We start from the raw sequence: 17,257 nt of genomic DNA, 5'->3' as shown, positions 1-17,257 counted from the left end.
ACACACACACACACACACACACATGGATGTGTACAGTGTTTCCACACACACACATTACAGTGTACACACATATGGTTGTATACAGTGTATCCACACACACACACACACACACACACACACACACACACACACACATTGATGTGTACAGTGTTTCTACACACACAGACACACACATGCCAGTGTACAGACATATGGTTGTACACAGTGTATCCATGCACACAAACAAACACACACACACACACACAGTCTTTGAAGAGAGCCCCTAGCCAACATAGTCAAAGCAGGGCTTTCTAGAGTCGTTTGGCACAGTTGTTTATTTGTTTGTGTGTCGTTCCGTTCTTCACAGCGTTCTCTCTTGACTATTTTCATATAATTGATGCCCACTCTCTTCACGGCCTGTAGAGCAACAAAGAGAACTCATGAAAGCCATGTTATAGCAGTAGCTGTATGAATATTGCATGGGGATAACGTGTTAGGGGCAATTTACCCTCTTCCCTTTGTCTGACAGCTACATCAACAAGTGAATGGGCTCCACATGTATAAATAAAATATTAGGTTGCCATTTTTTATTTTTTATTTTTTATTTTTTTTACATCTTACGAACAGCATGGGTTTGTTGGATTCCAACAGAAGCCAGGCAGTGGCAGCTCTCACACATCTTTGATTTTAACAGCCGCTGCTGTTCTCCTATACGAGAGAGTATTACACTGTGGGAGACAGCCCAGTCCTTTTATAAAAGCTATATATAAGCTTTAAAGCAGGCGGGAACAACACATATCATGGAAATAAAATGCAAAATATTTCTCTCAGGATTTGTGTCTTTGCCGCAGAATGTTAAAAAATTTAACACACTCGACGGTGGGAGGCTTCTGCAAAAGTGCCAGACAAATTATTAGTAGCAATTTTGCTGAAACATGAAACGCCACCTATTGAAAATCCTACTGCTTTGTTGACAACATGCAGACGATAAATTGATGATGTATTTGTTGATCTAGTTTCTTAAGGAAAGGTTCTCTTACTCGGAGTTTCTTCTGTTTTGACAGCTAGAGTAAGGAACATCAGGCAACAAATGAAACAGCATGTAACCAGATTTGAAGCCTTTCTAACATCAAGTAATGTTTTCCACTTACCTAACCATGAACCTCAGGTGGAGATGATCAGGTGGAGATGATCAATGACCTATCAATGATCCTTTTAGTAAATGTCCATTTCTATCTTGTGTTCCAAATAGTATGTTGACAACAGTTCATAGAGGCCAGATCCCAAATGGCATCCTATTCCCTACATAGCCAATGGGTCCTGGTCAAAACTAGCTCACTAAATAGGGAATCGGGTGCCATTTGGGATCCAGCCATAGTAATGTAACAGGCCTCTCAGGTCTTCTCTCAACAACTTCACTGAGATATTGCTCATATCTGTCTTAACAGATGATTTAATTCCAGGAGATACTGTATATACTGCAGGGTATGCCACAGGCAGATATGCCTAAGCACTCTTACATCTGCCATGTTTCTAGGCTTTGTTTTTGGTTTATGATCTCATGCGGCAGGTTTTATTATAGAGCTTGTGTGTGTGTGTGCGTGTGTGTGTGTGCGCGTGTGTGTGTGCGCGTGTGTGTGTGCGCATGCGTACGTGTGCGTGTGCGTGCATGCGCGTGCGTGCGCGTGCGTGTGCGTGTGTGTGTGTGTGTGTGTTTGTGTGTGTGTGTGTGTGTGTGCGTGTGTGTGTGCGTGTGCATGTGTGTGCGTGCGTGTGCGTGCGTGCGCGTGTGTGTGCGTGCGCGCGCGCGTGTGTGTGTGTGTGTGCGTGTGTGCATGCGTGTGCGTGTGCGTGCGCGTGCGTGCGCGCGCGTGCGTGTGTGCGTGTGTGTGCGTGCGTGCGTGCGTGCGTGTGTGCGTGCGTGTGTGTGTGTGTGTGTGTGTGTGTGTGTGTGTGTGTGCGTGCGTGCGTGCGTGCGTGTGTGTGTGCGTGTGCGTGTGCGCGTGCGTGTGCGTGTGCGTGTGCGTGTGTGCGTGTGCACTCACACAAAAGGAAGCTCAGCAGCCTCAGAACTCTGGTATGGGAATAAGAAAGCTTATGGAGGATCTATTCTCTCCCACACTCCTTGGCTCTCGCTGACCACCAGCAGCACTTTGATTTCCCCCGAGTGAGAAGGCCAGTTCTGACACCCTCCAGCAAAGTTTATCTCCACAGCAAAGTAATGGTCAAAACGCAAGAAGTGTTGCCTTGGAGCTCATCACGCTGGAGAAACATAGTACGTCCCAAATGGCACCCTATTCCTTTTATAGTGCATTACTTTTGACCAGAGTCCTGGTCAAAAAAAAAGTGCACCATATAGTGAATGGGGTGCCATTTGGGACACATACATGGTGTATCTAGAAGGGAAGAAACTAAGCCGCTGCAGCGTTTCAGAAACACTTCAACAGCTGAAGTCGGAAGTTTGCATACACTTCAGTTGGAGTCATTAAAACTCGTTTTTCAACCACAAACTACAGTTTTGGCAAGTCAGTTGGGACATCTACTTTGTGCATAACAGTAATTTTTCCAAAAATTGTTACCAGACAGATTATTTCACTTATAATTCACTTTATCACAATTCCAGTGGGTCAGAAGTTTACATACACTAAGTTGCCTGTGCCGTTAAACAGCTTGGAAAATTCAAGAATGGCTTTAGAAGCTTCTGATAGGCTAATTAACATCATTTGTGTCAATTGGAGATGTACCTGTGGATGTATGTCAAGGCCTACCTTCAAACTCAATGCCTCTTTGAGAAAATGGGAAAATCAAAAGAAATCAGCCAGACCTCAGAAAACAATTGTAGACCTCCACAAGTCTGGTTTATCCTTGGCAGCAATTTCCAAATGCATGAAGGTACCACGTTCATCTGTACAAACAATAGTACGCAAGTATAAACACCACGGAACCACACAGCCATCATACCGCTCAGGAAGGAGACGCATTATGTCTACTAGAGATTTATGTACTTTTGTGCGAAAAGTGCAAATCAATCCCAGAACAACAGCAAAGGACCTTGTAAAGATGCTGGAGGAAACAGGTACAAAAGTATCTATATCCACAGTAAAACGAGTCCTATATTGACATAACCTGAAAGGCCGCTCAGCAAGGAAGAAGCCACTGCTCCTAAACCGTCATAAAAAAATCCAGACTACGGTTTGTAACTGCACATGGGGACTAAGATCATACTTTTTGGAGAAATGTCCTCTGGTCTGATGAAACAAAAATAGAACTGTTTGACCATAATGACCATTGTTATGTTTGGAGGAAAAAGGGGGATGCTTGCAAGCCGAAGAACACCATCCCAACCGTAAAGAACGGGGTTGGCATCATCATGTTGTGGGGGTGCTTTGAGGCAGGAGGGACTGATGCACTTCACAAAATAGATGGCTTGATGAGGAAGGAAAATTATGTGGATATATTGAAGCAACATCTCAAGACATCAGTCAGGAAGTTAAAGCTTGGTCGCAAATGGGTCTTCTAAATGGACAATGACCCTAAGCATACTTCCAAAGTTGTGGCAAAAAAAGGACAACAAAGTCAAGGTACTGGAGTGGCCATCATAAAGCCCTGGCCTCAATCCTATAGAAAATGTGTGGGCAGAACTGAAAAAGCGTGTGCGAGCATGGAGGCCTACAAACCTGACTCAGTTACACCAGCTCTTGTCAGTAGGAATGGGCAAACTTATTGTGGGAAGCTTGTGGAAGGCTACCCAAAACGTTTGACCCAAGTTAAACAATTTAAAGGCAATGCTACCAAATACTAATTGAGTGTATGTAAACTTCTGACCCACTGGGAATGTGATGAAAGAAATCAAATCTGAAATAAATAATTCTCTCTACTATTATTCTGACATTTCACATTCTTAAAATAAAGTGGTGATCCTAACTGAACTAAAACAGGGAATTTTTACTAGGATTAAATGTCAGGAATTGTGAAAAACGTTAGTTTAAATGATTTTGGCTAAGGTGTATGTAAACTTACGACTTCAACTGTATATTCAAGACCTCCTAGAGCCTTTTGTTGTTTTCAATGACACATTTAGAAAGCTATGTCATCTTGATTTATTTTGAAAGCTACATTATCTTGATTGATTTATAAAGCTACATTATCATGATGTCACGCTTTGGTCTTAGTATTTTGTGTTTTTAGTTAATTAGTTGGTCAGGCCAGGGTGTGACATGGGTTTATGTTATTGTGTTGTCGTATTGTTTTTTTTTGTAGGCATTGAGATTGTGGTTGATTAGGGGTGTGTTTAGTTTAGGTTTGGCTGCCTGAGGCGGTTCTCAATCAGAGTCAGGTGATTCTTGTTATCTCTGATGGGGAACCGTATTTAGGTAGCCTGGGTTTCACTGTGTATTTCGTGGGTGATTGTTTCTGTCTCTGTGTAGTGTTCACCAGATAGCCTGTAATAGGTTTCACGTTCCGTTTGTTGTTTTTTTTGTATTTATAAGTTATTTCATGTACCGCGATTCATTCATTAAAAAACATGAGTAACCAACACGCTGCATTTTGGTCCAACTCTCTTTCGACAAACGAAGAACGCCGTTACAGAATCACCCACCACACACGAACCAAGCAGCGTGTTAACAGGCAGGAGCCACAGGAGAGGCAACAGAAGCAGCTTCAGTGGGAGAGGCTGCACCACTTGGAGAATTGGACATGGGAGGAAGAACTGGACGGAAAAAGACCCTGGGCTCAGCCTGGTGAATATCGCCGCCCCAAGGAGGAACTAGAGGCGTCTAAAGCGGAGAGGCGCTGGTATGAGGAGGCAGCATGGCGACGTGGATGGAAGCCCGGGAATCAGCCCCAAAAATGTCTTGGAGGGGGGGGCTTTCAGGGAGTATGGCTACGCCAGGTAGGAGACCTGCGCAAACTCCCTGTGCTTACCGGGGGGCTAGAGAGACCGGGCAGGCACTGTGTTATGCAGTGGTGCGCACGGTGTCCCCAGTGCGGGTGCATAGCCCGGTGCGGTATATTTCAGCTCTGCGTATCGGCCGGGCTAGATTGAGCGTCGAGCCAAATGCCATGAAGCCGGCTCTACGCATCTGGTCCCCAGTGCGTCTCCTTGGGCCGGCTTACATGGCACCAGCCTTGTGCTCGCTGTCTCCGGTTCGCCTACATAGCCCAGTGCGGGCTATTCCACCTCGCCGCACTGGCAGGGCGACCGAGAGTATTCACCCGGGTAAGGTTGGGCAGGCTCGGTGCTCAAGAGCTCCAGTGCGCCTGCACGGTCCGGTCTATCCAGTACCACCTCCACACCCCAGCCCTCCGGTAGCAGCTCCCCGCACCAGGCTTCCTGTGCATGTCTTCGGCCCAATACCACCAGTGCCAGCACCACGCATCAGGCCTACAGTGCGCCTCGCCTCCCCTGCGCTGTCGGAGCCTTTCTTCTCTCCTGCGCTGTCTGCTCCTGCCAGTCTGCATGGAGCAGCCAGAGCTGCCAGTCTGCATGGAGCAGCTAGAGCTGCTAGTCTGCATGGAGCAGCTAGAGCTGCCAGTCTGCATGGAGCTGCCAGTCTGCAAGGAGCTGCCAGTCTGCATGGAGCTGCCAGTCTGCAAGGAGCTGCCAGTCTGCAAGGAGCTGCCAGTCTGCATGGAGCAACCAGAGCTGCCAGTCTGCATGGAGCAGCCAGAGCTGCCAGTCTGCATGGAACAGCCAGAGCTGTCAGTCTGCTTGGAGCAGCCAGAGCTGCCAGTCTGCATGGAGCTGCCAGTCTGCATGGAGCTGCCAGTCTGCAAGGAGCTGCCAGTCTGCAAGGAGCTGCCAGTCTGCAAGGAGTTGCCAGTCTGCATGGAGTTGCCAGTCTGCATGGAGCTGCCAGTCTGCAAGGAGCTGCCAGACTCTTCCAGATCTGCCAGTCAGCCAGACTCTTCCAGATCTGCCAGCCAGCCAGACTCTTCCATATCTGCCAGTCAGCCAGACTCTTCAAGATCTGCCAGTCAGCCAGACTCTTCCAGATCTGCCAGTCAACCAGACTCTTCCAGATCTGCCAGTCAGCCAGACTCTTCCAGATCTGCCAGTCAGCCAGACTCTTCCAGATCTGCCAGTCAGCCAGACTCTTCCAGATCTGCCAGTCAGCCAGACTCTTCCAGATATGCCAGTCAGCCAGACTCTTCCAGATCTGCCAGTCAGCCAGACTCTTCCAGATCTGCCAGTCGACCAGACTCTTCCAGATCTGCTAGTCAACCAGACTCTTCCAGATCTGCTAGTCAACCAGACTCTTCCAGATCTGCTAGTCAACCAGACTCTTCCAGATCCGCGAGTCAACCAGACTCTTCCAGATCCGCCAGTCAGCCAGGATCTGCCAGAACTGCCAGCCAGCCAGGATCTGCCGGATTCAACTGCCTGGCTGGGCTTCCTCTCAGTGCTGGGCTTCCTTTCAGTGCTGGGCTTCCTCTCAGTGCTGGGCTTCCTCTGTTCCAAGCTGCCCCTCTGTCCCGAGCTGCCCCTCTGTCCCGAGCTGCCCCTCTGTCCCGAGCTGCCCCTCTGTCTCGAGCTGCCCTTCTGTCCCGAGCTGCCCCTCTGTCTCGAGCTACCCCTCAGTCCAGTGGGGTTCTGGGTGAGGACTATTAGGCCATGGTCGGCGGCGAGGGTGGATTATCTCAGGACGCGTAGGGGAGGAACTATGACATTAATGGAGTGGGGTCCACGTCCCGAGCCGGAACCGCCACCATGGACAGACGCCCACCCGGACCCTCCCTATGGTTTTGAGGTGCGTCCGGGAGTCCGCACCTTAGGGGGGTTCTGTCACGCCTTGTTCTTAGTATTTTTTGTTTTTAGTTAATTAGTTGGTCAGGCCAGGGTGTGACATGGGTTTATGTTATTGTGTTGTCGTATTGGTTTTTTTTGTAGGCATTGGGATTGTGGTTCATTAGGGGTGTCTTTAGTTTAGGTTTGGCTGCCTGAGGCGGTTCTCAATCAGAATCAGGTGATTCTTGTTGTCTCTGATGGGGAACCGTATTTAGGTAGCCTGGGTTTCACTGTGTATTTCGTGGGTGATTGTTCCTGTCTCTGTGTAGTGTTCACCAGATAGGCTGTAATAGGTTTCACATTCCGTTTGTTGTTTTTTTGTATTTATAAATTATTTCATGTACCGCGATTCATTCATTAAAAAACATGAGTAACCAACACGCTGTATTTCGGTCCGACAAACGAAGAACGCCATCTAAATAATTTTCTGGTATTATCATTGACTACTTGGTAACACTTGACATTAAGTTGCTATTATACCTGTGTAGTTGACTATTAGGTAACACTTTATATTACGTTTGTCTTGTACCTTTAAGTTGATCTTATATGTTTATATTTAGTTGATCTTATATCTTTACATTAAGTTGATTTTATAACTTCATATTAAGTTGATCTTATAAGTTTATATTTAGTTGATCTTATAAAATCAACTTAATGTAAAGTTATAAGATCAACTAAATATAAACTTATAAGATCAACTTAATATGAAGTTATAAAATCAACTTAATGTAAAGATATAAGATCAACTAAATATAAACATATAAGATCAACTTAATGTAAAGTTATAAAATCAACTTAATGTAAAGTTATAACTTTACATTAAGTTGATCTTATATGTTTATATTAAGTTGATCTTGTACATTTATATTCATTTGATCTTATACCTTTACATTAAGTTGATTTTATACCTTCACATTAAGTTGATTTTATACCTTTATATTAAGTTTCTTTATGTTTGTTTAGTAACGTTATAATTACACAAGTCAATGATTATCCGAGTTTTGGTACTAAGGTTCTCCAGTAGATGGTGCACATTGATAGTATTGTAATGGCTGGAAATCAACATTATATGATGATGAACATTTATTTTGACATTTATTTCACATTTCTTTTGCGCCAATAAATCCGATATATGTAGGATTATTACACGTGACTGTAATATGTCTAACACTAGTGTGTTCAGTTCATGTATTCCAGTAGTTTAGAAACGTCACATGTGTCGAGGTTCACCCCAGGTCGCTATGGCCTTCGTTTCTCAGCCAACCCCTGCAGCTGTTGAGACCAGCTGTGTTTAAGTCATGATCACGGGTCTTATTGCAGTGTTGCCATACATGGGACCCCCTCTCTCTCCAGAGTGTGTCACACTCTGTTAAATGTTAAAGGAACGGTTCCCATAGCACTCTCTACCGACAGGCCCTATTCATTAATTGTGACAGTATTAATGCTTGTGTCACGCCATTTTGAATCATAAGTCTTGGTATAAGCGTTCATAACAAATGGAGTGTTGTGATTTAAGAGAACGTTGAATCTTTAAGTTGTGTCAAAAATCTTTTTTTATTTCAGTTGTATCAAAATCAGATTTATCTGTTCATTAATATACACTTATTTAAATATCAAATAGAAAAATAAATAAAGAGTTTTACATATGATATCTTTAAATGTCTCACAATTCGTGTTGTATACTTGTGGTTGTATACAGTGCTGTAAACCATAATCACAAAGGAAACTGATGAAATAGAAAGTCCCTCTTCTCTCTCTCTCTCTCATTCTTCCTTTCTTCCATTCTTTCTTTCTTTCTTTCTTTCTCTCTCTCTCTCTCTCTCTCTCTTTCTCTCTCTCTCTCTCTCTCTCTCTATCATTCTTCCTTCCTTTCTCCCTTTCTCTCTTTCTCTCTCTCTCTCTTTCTCTCTCTCCCTCTTTCTTTCTTTCTCTCTTTCTTTCTTTCTCTTTCTCTCTCTCTCTCTCTCTCTCTCTCTGTCTCTCTCTCTCTCTCTCTCTCGCTTTCTTTCTTTCTCTCTCTCTCTCTCTCTCCCTCTCTCTCTCTGTAAAGTGCAATGTCAGCCCCCAACATTCTTCTTGTGTGTGATTGGTCACATGACTTCAGGGAAAATCCAGCTGTTGGGTTTTCCATGCCCCTTCTCCCCTCCTCCGTTACGTTCACTCTGCTTTTCTCTTAAGACACCTCTTCTTTTGCTTGTCGTCCTTGTTTATTCTATTTGGAAGGAGGGAGAAGAGTGTTATTTTCAGAAGGGACTAATGTTACATGGATTATATTAAGTCAAATGGTGTAGGATGTTTCTAAAGTATGTGCTAAGGTCTTTTGCTTTTGCATGCTTTAGCCTCATGTCTGCTACTTAATGGTGTGATTAAACTATAATTACAGTAACTTTTATAATTACAGTAACTTTGCTTTTTTACCATTAGGTCTATATGTCATTAGATTGTGATAAATGTTGATCTATAAGTTATTACATTGTAATAACTGCAGTAAAGTTCTGCCAATGATATTATTTTATATATATTAAGGATTTTGTAAGGTGATGATGGGTCTGATGATTTGATCTATCTTACCTGTTCCAGCAGTTGACGAAAAACATGGCCTTTCTTCCAACAGGGTTCAGGCACCTTCTGGCTCCATCTTCTGCCAGTGTAACACTGAAAATAACAAACCACACATACACACAATTAATGCTTGTGTCACACAACTGATATAAGGCTGATAGAGGTGATGTCATGTCATAAGTTAATGTCGGAAACAGACAAACAAACAAAAAAAAGTGAGAGAAACCACTTTCTGCTTAAATGAATGCAGTTACTTACATGATTTCAGTAGTGTCACAGTAGTGGGTCTTTTCGATGATTTCAAAGTCATCAATGATTTCCTGAGTGTGCATAATGGTTCCTGGGCATTTGCATCTGGCACCTGGAACGTGTTGAGCTGTAATGAGAGTTATAAACATCAATTAACATGGTCAAACTTTTTAATGGAAAAGTCGTTTTATGAAAAATACGTTTTCAAATTGGATTTTGGACAAAAATTCAAATGAATGCATATTTGCACATTGCTTGTTCTAAGAAGAAACTGTACATAACTGCAATTTCTATAGTATTATACACTAATGTTATGCTATATGACAGCCACTATATGCACCGCAGCCTAGTCACTGCAAAATCCCTAGTCAGTCAGGTAACTGGTAAAGCATGCACACTGCACCTTACATTCCATATATCGTAGCTGACATTGTTGAAATTACTTTGAAATCTTACCTCCATTGAGCTGTATACAAACTCCCAGCAAAACCACCAGGAAAAGACTGCAGGCTTTTGGTGCGAAGGCCATCGTGAATGTAATTAGCGAGAGGTGAGAAGATGGGGAGGTGAGGAGTCAAGAGGCCGTGAAGTGAAAGTGAAAAGTGAAGAACTAGTGGGATCCATTGTCCTTTTTATAAACTGCAGAGGGTTTTCCCAAATCCCATGTTATTTCCCAGAAAACGTTCAAGAAACAGCAGACCTGCCCCTGGAATTTCCCAGCTCACTAGAGTAGAAATGAAGGAATGTTGGACTACAGAGCGGAGGGTGGAAGGGGCGGAGGGAAGATGGGAGTCTGCAGATAAATATGCGGCCACGAGAGCCTTCACTCCTAACTTCCTAACTCTGACTGGGGGAAAGTGGAGGCCAGGGTGAGTCCGTGTTGCAAGTCACTGTGATTCATGTCGAAGTGGCCTATTTGCAGGCAGAGCTGTCTGCAAACCTGTTCTTTTCAATCATGTAAATTAGGCTGTCTCAGATTCATTAGTTGGACAGATCCGAAGTCTCCTTCCAATGACTTCCTCCTTCTGAAAACTGCTCTTTATGACATCACAGATGTGGAGGTCAAACAAGAGGTGGTACTTCAGAAGACAAAACTCACCCCAAACTTCCTTGAATAGAAATAACCAAAAAAGGGAAAAGTGAAAGAAAAAGTGTATGAACCGCGTAGAAGGTTGATGGTTCTTCTCCTTCTTCTTCTCCACCAGCATGCCCAGGTCAGTAGTAACAGCAACGTCATGATGACACGATGACCAGTCATCTCTATTCTGTGAACCCACAAACCTAAATCTACCATGCCATACGAATCATGCTCGTCAACACTAGAAGATGTAGACCGACATGTGTTTTACCAGAAGTGAATGATTAAACCGAGGATGTTCCTGGTGTTTTCAGTCATTTGTGGTGTGGAGTCTTGTCAGAGATTAGTTTTCGGGCTTCTGTCCCCATATCGTTCTTTTATTTTGTGTTTTTTTCATTTAACCTTTATTTAACTAGGCAAGTCAGTTAAGAACACATTCTTATTTACAATGACGGCCTACCATAAGGCAAAAGGCCTCCTGCGGGGACGGGGGCTGGGATAATAAAATATATATATATGTTGTTGTCTTAGGTCTCTCTTTATGTAGTGTTGTGTTGTCTCTCTTGTTGTGATGTGTGTTTTGTCCTATATTTATATATATTATTTATATACTGTCTATAAATATAGGACAAAACACACATCACGACAAGAGAGACAACACAACACTACATAAAGAGAGACCTAAGAAAACAACATAGCAAGGCAGCAACACATGACAACATAGCATGGTAGCAACACAACATGGTAGCAACACAACATGGTAGCAGCACAAAACATGGTACAAAAAGCCTCCCAGGTGGCACAGTGGTCTAAGGCTGTGCCACCAGAGACTCTGGGTTTGAGCCCAGGCTCTGTTGCAGTCAGCCGCAACCAGGAGGTCCATGGGGTGACGCACAATTGGCCTTGCGTCGTCCGGGTTAGGGAGGGATATCCTTGTCTCATCATGCACTAGTGACTCCTGTGGCGGGCTGGGTGCAGTGCACGCTGACCAGGTCCCGAGGTGCACGATGTTTCCTCTGACACATTGGTGCGGCTGGCTTCCGGGTTGGATGCGTGCTGTGTTAGGAAGCAGTGCGGCTTGGTTGGGTTGTGTTTCGGAGGACGCATGACTCTCGACCTTCGTCTCTCCTGAGCCCGTACAGGAGTTGTAGCGATGAGATAAGACAGTAACTACTAACAATTGGATACCACGAAATTGGGGAGAAAAAGGGGGTAAAAAAACAAAACATGGGACAAACATTATTGGGTACAACACTACAGCACAAAGGGAAAGAAGGGAGAGACACCAATACATCACACAAATCAGCCTCAACTGGCCGGTTGAGATACTAAATGTCTCCTATTCTGTGATGTGATATGTCCGGTTTTAATTGATGCTGAAACATGTTTTTTCATGATAAATAACAAAAAACAGCTGTGTTTTTAAATGCAATAACACTAGATAGATGGCTTCATGAGGAAGGAAAATAAAATATAATATTAAATATAATTACACTACATATGATTACATCTGAAAAATGTAAAAAAAATCAGGCTACACTCTAGGCAGTCTCTTCTGCTGATGTGTGTGGGTCTGGTAGTGGTACTCTCTCTATTCTACTCTTTTCCTTTCGGCATGGTTAATACCTGCCTGGCGCCCGAACAAAATCTTTCTTTACCCCTCTCTAATAAATACCGCTACAGAATTGGCGCCCAAACAGGGACAACCATGATCTAAAGCGATCACACCGATGATTGAGTTAAATACTAAGTACTATAAACTACAAACGCTGAAAAACAAACAAAACTTCTGCAGCACAGCACACACAATCAAACTGTCGCGCCAGCCAAGAGCCCCTCCCCAAAGAGCTGAATGAGCTCTCTTTATCTCCTCCTTCCTTAGTGCTCATGCGCTCTTAAAGTGGCAGTGCACGGTGAAGGCTCCGAGCAGATTTCGCCACAATATAATGAATGATAAATGGTGTATGAACCAAAAAGTCAAATCAGGTCTTTACCACTCAAGTTGCTGAGCATGGTCCCACATGGTAAATTAATTTGAGCAGAATTGGTCAAATATCATACAACCACAGGAGGTTGGTGGCACCTTAATTGGGGAGGACGGGCTCTTGGTAATGGCTGGAGCGGAATAAGTAGGATGGTATCAAATACATCAAATACATGGTTTCCAGCCATTATTATGAGCCGTCCTCCCCTCAGCAGCATCCACTGAATAATACATGAACCAGATTTTTTTTACATTTTTCAGATGTAATCATATGTAGTGTAATTATATTTAATATTATATTTTATTTTCCTTCCTCATGAAGCCATCTATCTAGTGTTATTGCATTTAAAAACACAGCTGTTTTTTGTTATTTATCATGAAAAAACATGTTTCAGCATCAATTAAAACCGGACATATCACATCACAGAATAGGAGACATTTAGTATCTCAACCGGCCAGTCCCCAACTGCTGCACTACACGGTATGGACCTTTCCATCTCGAAGCTAGCTTGGCAGTGAACTTCTTAGATGCCTTTGACAGATGATGTGAACGTACCCAGACACGAGACTGGGGTGGAAAACACACGTCTCGTCTATGTTTGTCATAGTTTCTCAGCTGTCGTTGTTTGGCTTTGGTTTTGCTGGCCTCCACTCTGGCTAGCAAGGTGTGGTGGTGTTGTACGGCATCAAACGCTGGGCAGTCAGGTGAAGCATTCAAACTTTGCAAGACCCTGTCCATCGGACCTTTTAGTGGTCTTCCCAGGTGGAGTTCGGCGGGAGTGACCCCAGAAGTCTCCTGCACGGCAGAGTTCAGTGCAAAGCGAAATTCTGGAAGATGCTGATCCCAACTTGTGTGCTGATCCCCCACGAATGAAGCAATCATCCCCTTCAGGGTTCGGTTTACCCTCTCGGTCAGGTTGGTCTGAGGATGATAGGCTGTGGTCAACTTGGCAATTACACCCCAGTAGGTACAGAGCTCTTTGTAGATTCCTGATATGAACTGCGGACCTCGGTCAGAGAGGATTTGGTCTGGAATCCCGAATCTGGTAAAAACCTCCCTTCTCAGAATTAGAGCAATGGCTGATGCAGTGGCTTTGCGGAGGGGAAACAACTCCACCCAGTGTGTGTAGTAGTCCACTACCATCTCTTTCTCTATGGCACTCCACTCACTGAAGACTCGTCCATAGTTTCCATGCACTTTGTACACCCCATACAGTCGATCTGCTACCCTCGCCCGTACTCTCAGCAGCTGGGAGAGTACAGTCTGTAGCTCGTCACTGTAGTGTTTCAACTCTGTAAACCTTCCATCTGGATTCTTCACCCTGAATGCTGCATTCACAGCTTTCAACCTGGAATCAGCCTTTGCTTGAAATCCTGTCTCGTACACCATTTCCTTCCAATCTTTATCCTCAGTGAGGAAGATATAGAAGATATTGTCATTGCAGAGAACTGGGTGGGAGGCGACTCGGTGCAGGAAGTTTTCCAGTCCAACCCTTCTCCTCTCCACAAAGACTGGGTCCATGTTGTCCGCCGACAGCTTGTGCCACACAATCTCTGCCCTCTTCTCAGGTAATGGGGCAACAACGACAAAGGGATAGATGACCAATAGGTAGTTTCTGAGAAGCTCAAACTCGCTGTATCTTCACCATAAGGAGTCTGGGGTTATACCTTCTGTCAGAGCATCAACCGGCCGTGTCTCAATTAGATAAACAGTGTATATCTCCTGCATGTTGAGTGTATTCTTCCCAGTCCTTTTCTCTGCCTCTGCAACGCTGATCTCCATCTTTCGTAGAAGACTCGTCCCTTTTTCAATCTCAACCATCGTGTTTTTAATGTTGTTATCTAGTTCTGCCGAGGTGAGCTCGGTGTTCCCGATCACCGCTACTTCCTTGGGTCCGGAGTCTGCCATCATATCTTCCTGAGTTGTGTGTTGTTGTCAGGGGTATAGCAGCCAGACATCCTCAGACCAACCTGACCGAGAGGGTAAACCGAACCCTGAAGGGGATGATTGCTTCATTCGTGGGGGATCAGCACACAAGTTGGGATCAGCATCTTCCAGAATTTCGCTTTGCACTGAACTCTGCCGTGCAGGAGACTTCTGGGGTCACTCCCGCCGAACTCCACCTGGGAAGACCACTAAAAGGTCCGATGGACAGGGTCTTGCAAAGTTCGAATGCTTCACCTGACTGCCCAGCGTTTGATGCCGTACAACACCACCACACCTTGCTAGCCAGAGTGGAGGCCAGCAAAACCAAAGCCAAACAACGACAGCTGAGAAACTATGACAAACATAGACGAGACGTGTGTTTTCCACCCCAGTCTCGTGTCTGGGTACGTTCACATCATCTGTCAAAGGCATCTAAGAAGTTCACTGCCAAGCTAGCTTCGAGATGGAAAGGTCCATACCGTGTAGTGCAGCAGTTGGGACCAGTGAACTACTTGGTCTGTTTGGAGGACACTGGGGAAGATGTCAGGACAGTGCATGTTGTTGACCTAAAGCCCTGCTACCCTACGGCAGAAGAGCTGGATCGCAGGAAAAGCAACACCTGCAGGACCTCTTCGTGGAGGACTCTGATGATGAGGACTTCCCTGGTTTTGTGTAGCAGGAACATGAACCTGTCAAAGCCTGCGTCCTCTCTGATTCTACAGGCTTTGTTTTTTCATGGGGGGAGGAGTGTGGCGAAATCTGCTCGGAGCCTTCACCGTGCACTGCCACTTTAAGAGCGCATGAGCACTAAGGAAGGAGGAGATAAAGAGAGCTCATTCAGCTCTTTGGGGAGGGGCTCTTGGCTGGCGCGACAGTTTGATTGTGTGTGCTGTGCTGCAGAAGTTTTGTTTGTTTTTCAGCGTTTGTAGTTTATAAAGTATTTAACTCAATCATCGGTGTGATCGCTTTAGTTCGTGGTTGTTTTTGTTTGGGACCGCGCCCGTTATGGATCGCATGGATTAGTAGCAACATTGTTGCGAAGCTTTACCATACAAACCAACAAACCATCGGACAGTCAGACCGTACACCGGCAGGCCTGAAGACCACAGCTAAGATTTCTCTTTTTCTCTCTCTTTCTCTTCCCTCTCGTTCCAGTGCTTTACCCTGCAACAGACTCTCTATTTTTCAAATGCACTTCCCATTGAAGTTCATTAGAGCCGGACTATAATTGCCCTGCCAGAAGTATTTTGATGGACATTTATGTTAAAAGGGAGGTTGCTTGCAAATTGTGTATTGTAATGTGAACTGTATTGAGGTGAGGTGTACTAATGACATGTGGCCGAGAAGACTGTGGACATTTTTAAGGCCTTTGTTGTGTCGATGAACACCCCCCACATTCATACCCTCTGCACTCATCCACTAGAAAATAATACAGATTATTGCAAATCCTCTGTGGATGACTGGGTTCGTTCTTGTATGAAGTTACTGTTGAATTGCTCTGCCAATATTAGTATTAGTATTATTGTATGAGGTATTCTTGTTGGGGTTACCCCTGTGCTGTGATGTGGGTTTTATATGGTGTGTATTCTCTTTTCTCTCCACTGGCTATCTGGTAAACAGGCTACACTCTAGGCAGTCTCTTCTGCTGATGTGTGTGGGTCTGGTAGTGGTACTCTCTCTATTCTACTCTTTTCCTTTCGGCATGGTTAATACCTGCCTGGCGCCCGAACAAAATCTTTCTTTACCCCTCTCTAATAAATACCGCTACAATATGACCAATACTGTACTCTGACTACCCCTCCAAGTATGTGAGCCACTGCTAATGAGTCAAGTCCAAGATCATGACTGACACAAATTAGGCAATAGTTCACAAGTTGGGGGTTATCGCAAACACTGTGGCTCTTTCTCATAAAGTGTCATTTCATGGTACTGTCCACTGAAAAACATTTTTACTCAACATCTTAAAATGAGTGGTGTTTCTTTGGAACAGGACCTAATGACGCTTCAGTAGAATCTGTACAGTGCAAGTCATCTATATTCTGGGTGTTGTAAACTTTAACTCCCTGTCTCCTCCCTCTGTCTTGATATGAAAGGGGGATGGACCTAGGCCAAGGTAGCGTTATTGCTAATGCGCTGTAGTGCCAACTGACTTTGCTCACCATACGCGTGCAACATTTAGAAGAAACAGAAACTTAAGGAACCTAACAGACCAGAACCAGAGCACAGAGCAGTGCTTTAAGAAAGACGATAGATAGCATTTGCTGTCACATCAAGAAGAAAAATAAATCTCCGTTCTTGAAGACAAAGAGAAAATAATTGCCTTGATTGTGAGTGAGAGTCAATGACTGTGATAACAATGTTTTTGACTACCATTGTTGTTTTAATTGTGTTGGTCACACAAAGAGATTTACAGACAATCATGTGCAGTACTTACAGCTTCTATTTACAAAATAGTTCCTTACAAAATACTATCATTACGAGGATATCCAGAGAGATAAAGCAGCTAAGGTGTAAATGAATTGGGCTTGAATCCCTCTGCCCCCTCCTTGTTCACACCTCACTTTGTAAGGTGTCTTCTACGGTGTCCATATTAGGACACCCTTCAACTCTGGTCATACCTGGAGGGACTCAGTTCATACAGTAGAATACATGGAAGAGTTAAGACAACATTCACAAATCATCCCTGAC

General features: G+C 44.4%; 1 protein-coding gene and 1 pseudogene across 1 annotated transcript; both read right to left on the bottom strand.

Annotated features, from left to right (window-relative positions):
* Positions 1-8,310: 8,310 nt before the first annotated feature.
* Positions 8,311-10,304, bottom strand: LOC135520668 (C-X-C motif chemokine 11-like). Its single transcript, XM_064946390.1, has 4 exons — positions 10,037-10,304; positions 9,590-9,707; positions 9,341-9,424; positions 8,311-8,981 (listed from the first exon to the last, which is right to left on the bottom strand). Exons 1-4 carry the CDS (start codon positions 10,107-10,109, stop codon positions 8,927-8,929), a joined length of 330 nt encoding a protein of 109 aa, XP_064802462.1. The 5' UTR covers positions 10,110-10,304; the 3' UTR covers positions 8,311-8,926.
* A 1,302-nt stretch (positions 10,305-11,606) lies between these two features.
* Positions 11,607-14,587, bottom strand: LOC135520408 (uncharacterized; annotated as a pseudogene).
* Between the last annotated feature and the right edge of the window lie 2,670 nt (positions 14,588-17,257).

This window comes from Oncorhynchus masou, chromosome 4, assembly GCF_036934945.1.
Source record: "Oncorhynchus masou masou isolate Uvic2021 chromosome 4, UVic_Omas_1.1, whole genome shotgun sequence".
Lineage (NCBI taxonomy): Eukaryota > Metazoa > Chordata > Actinopteri > Salmoniformes > Salmonidae > Oncorhynchus > Oncorhynchus masou.
This window is presented reverse-complemented; position numbering and strand designations above follow the sequence as displayed.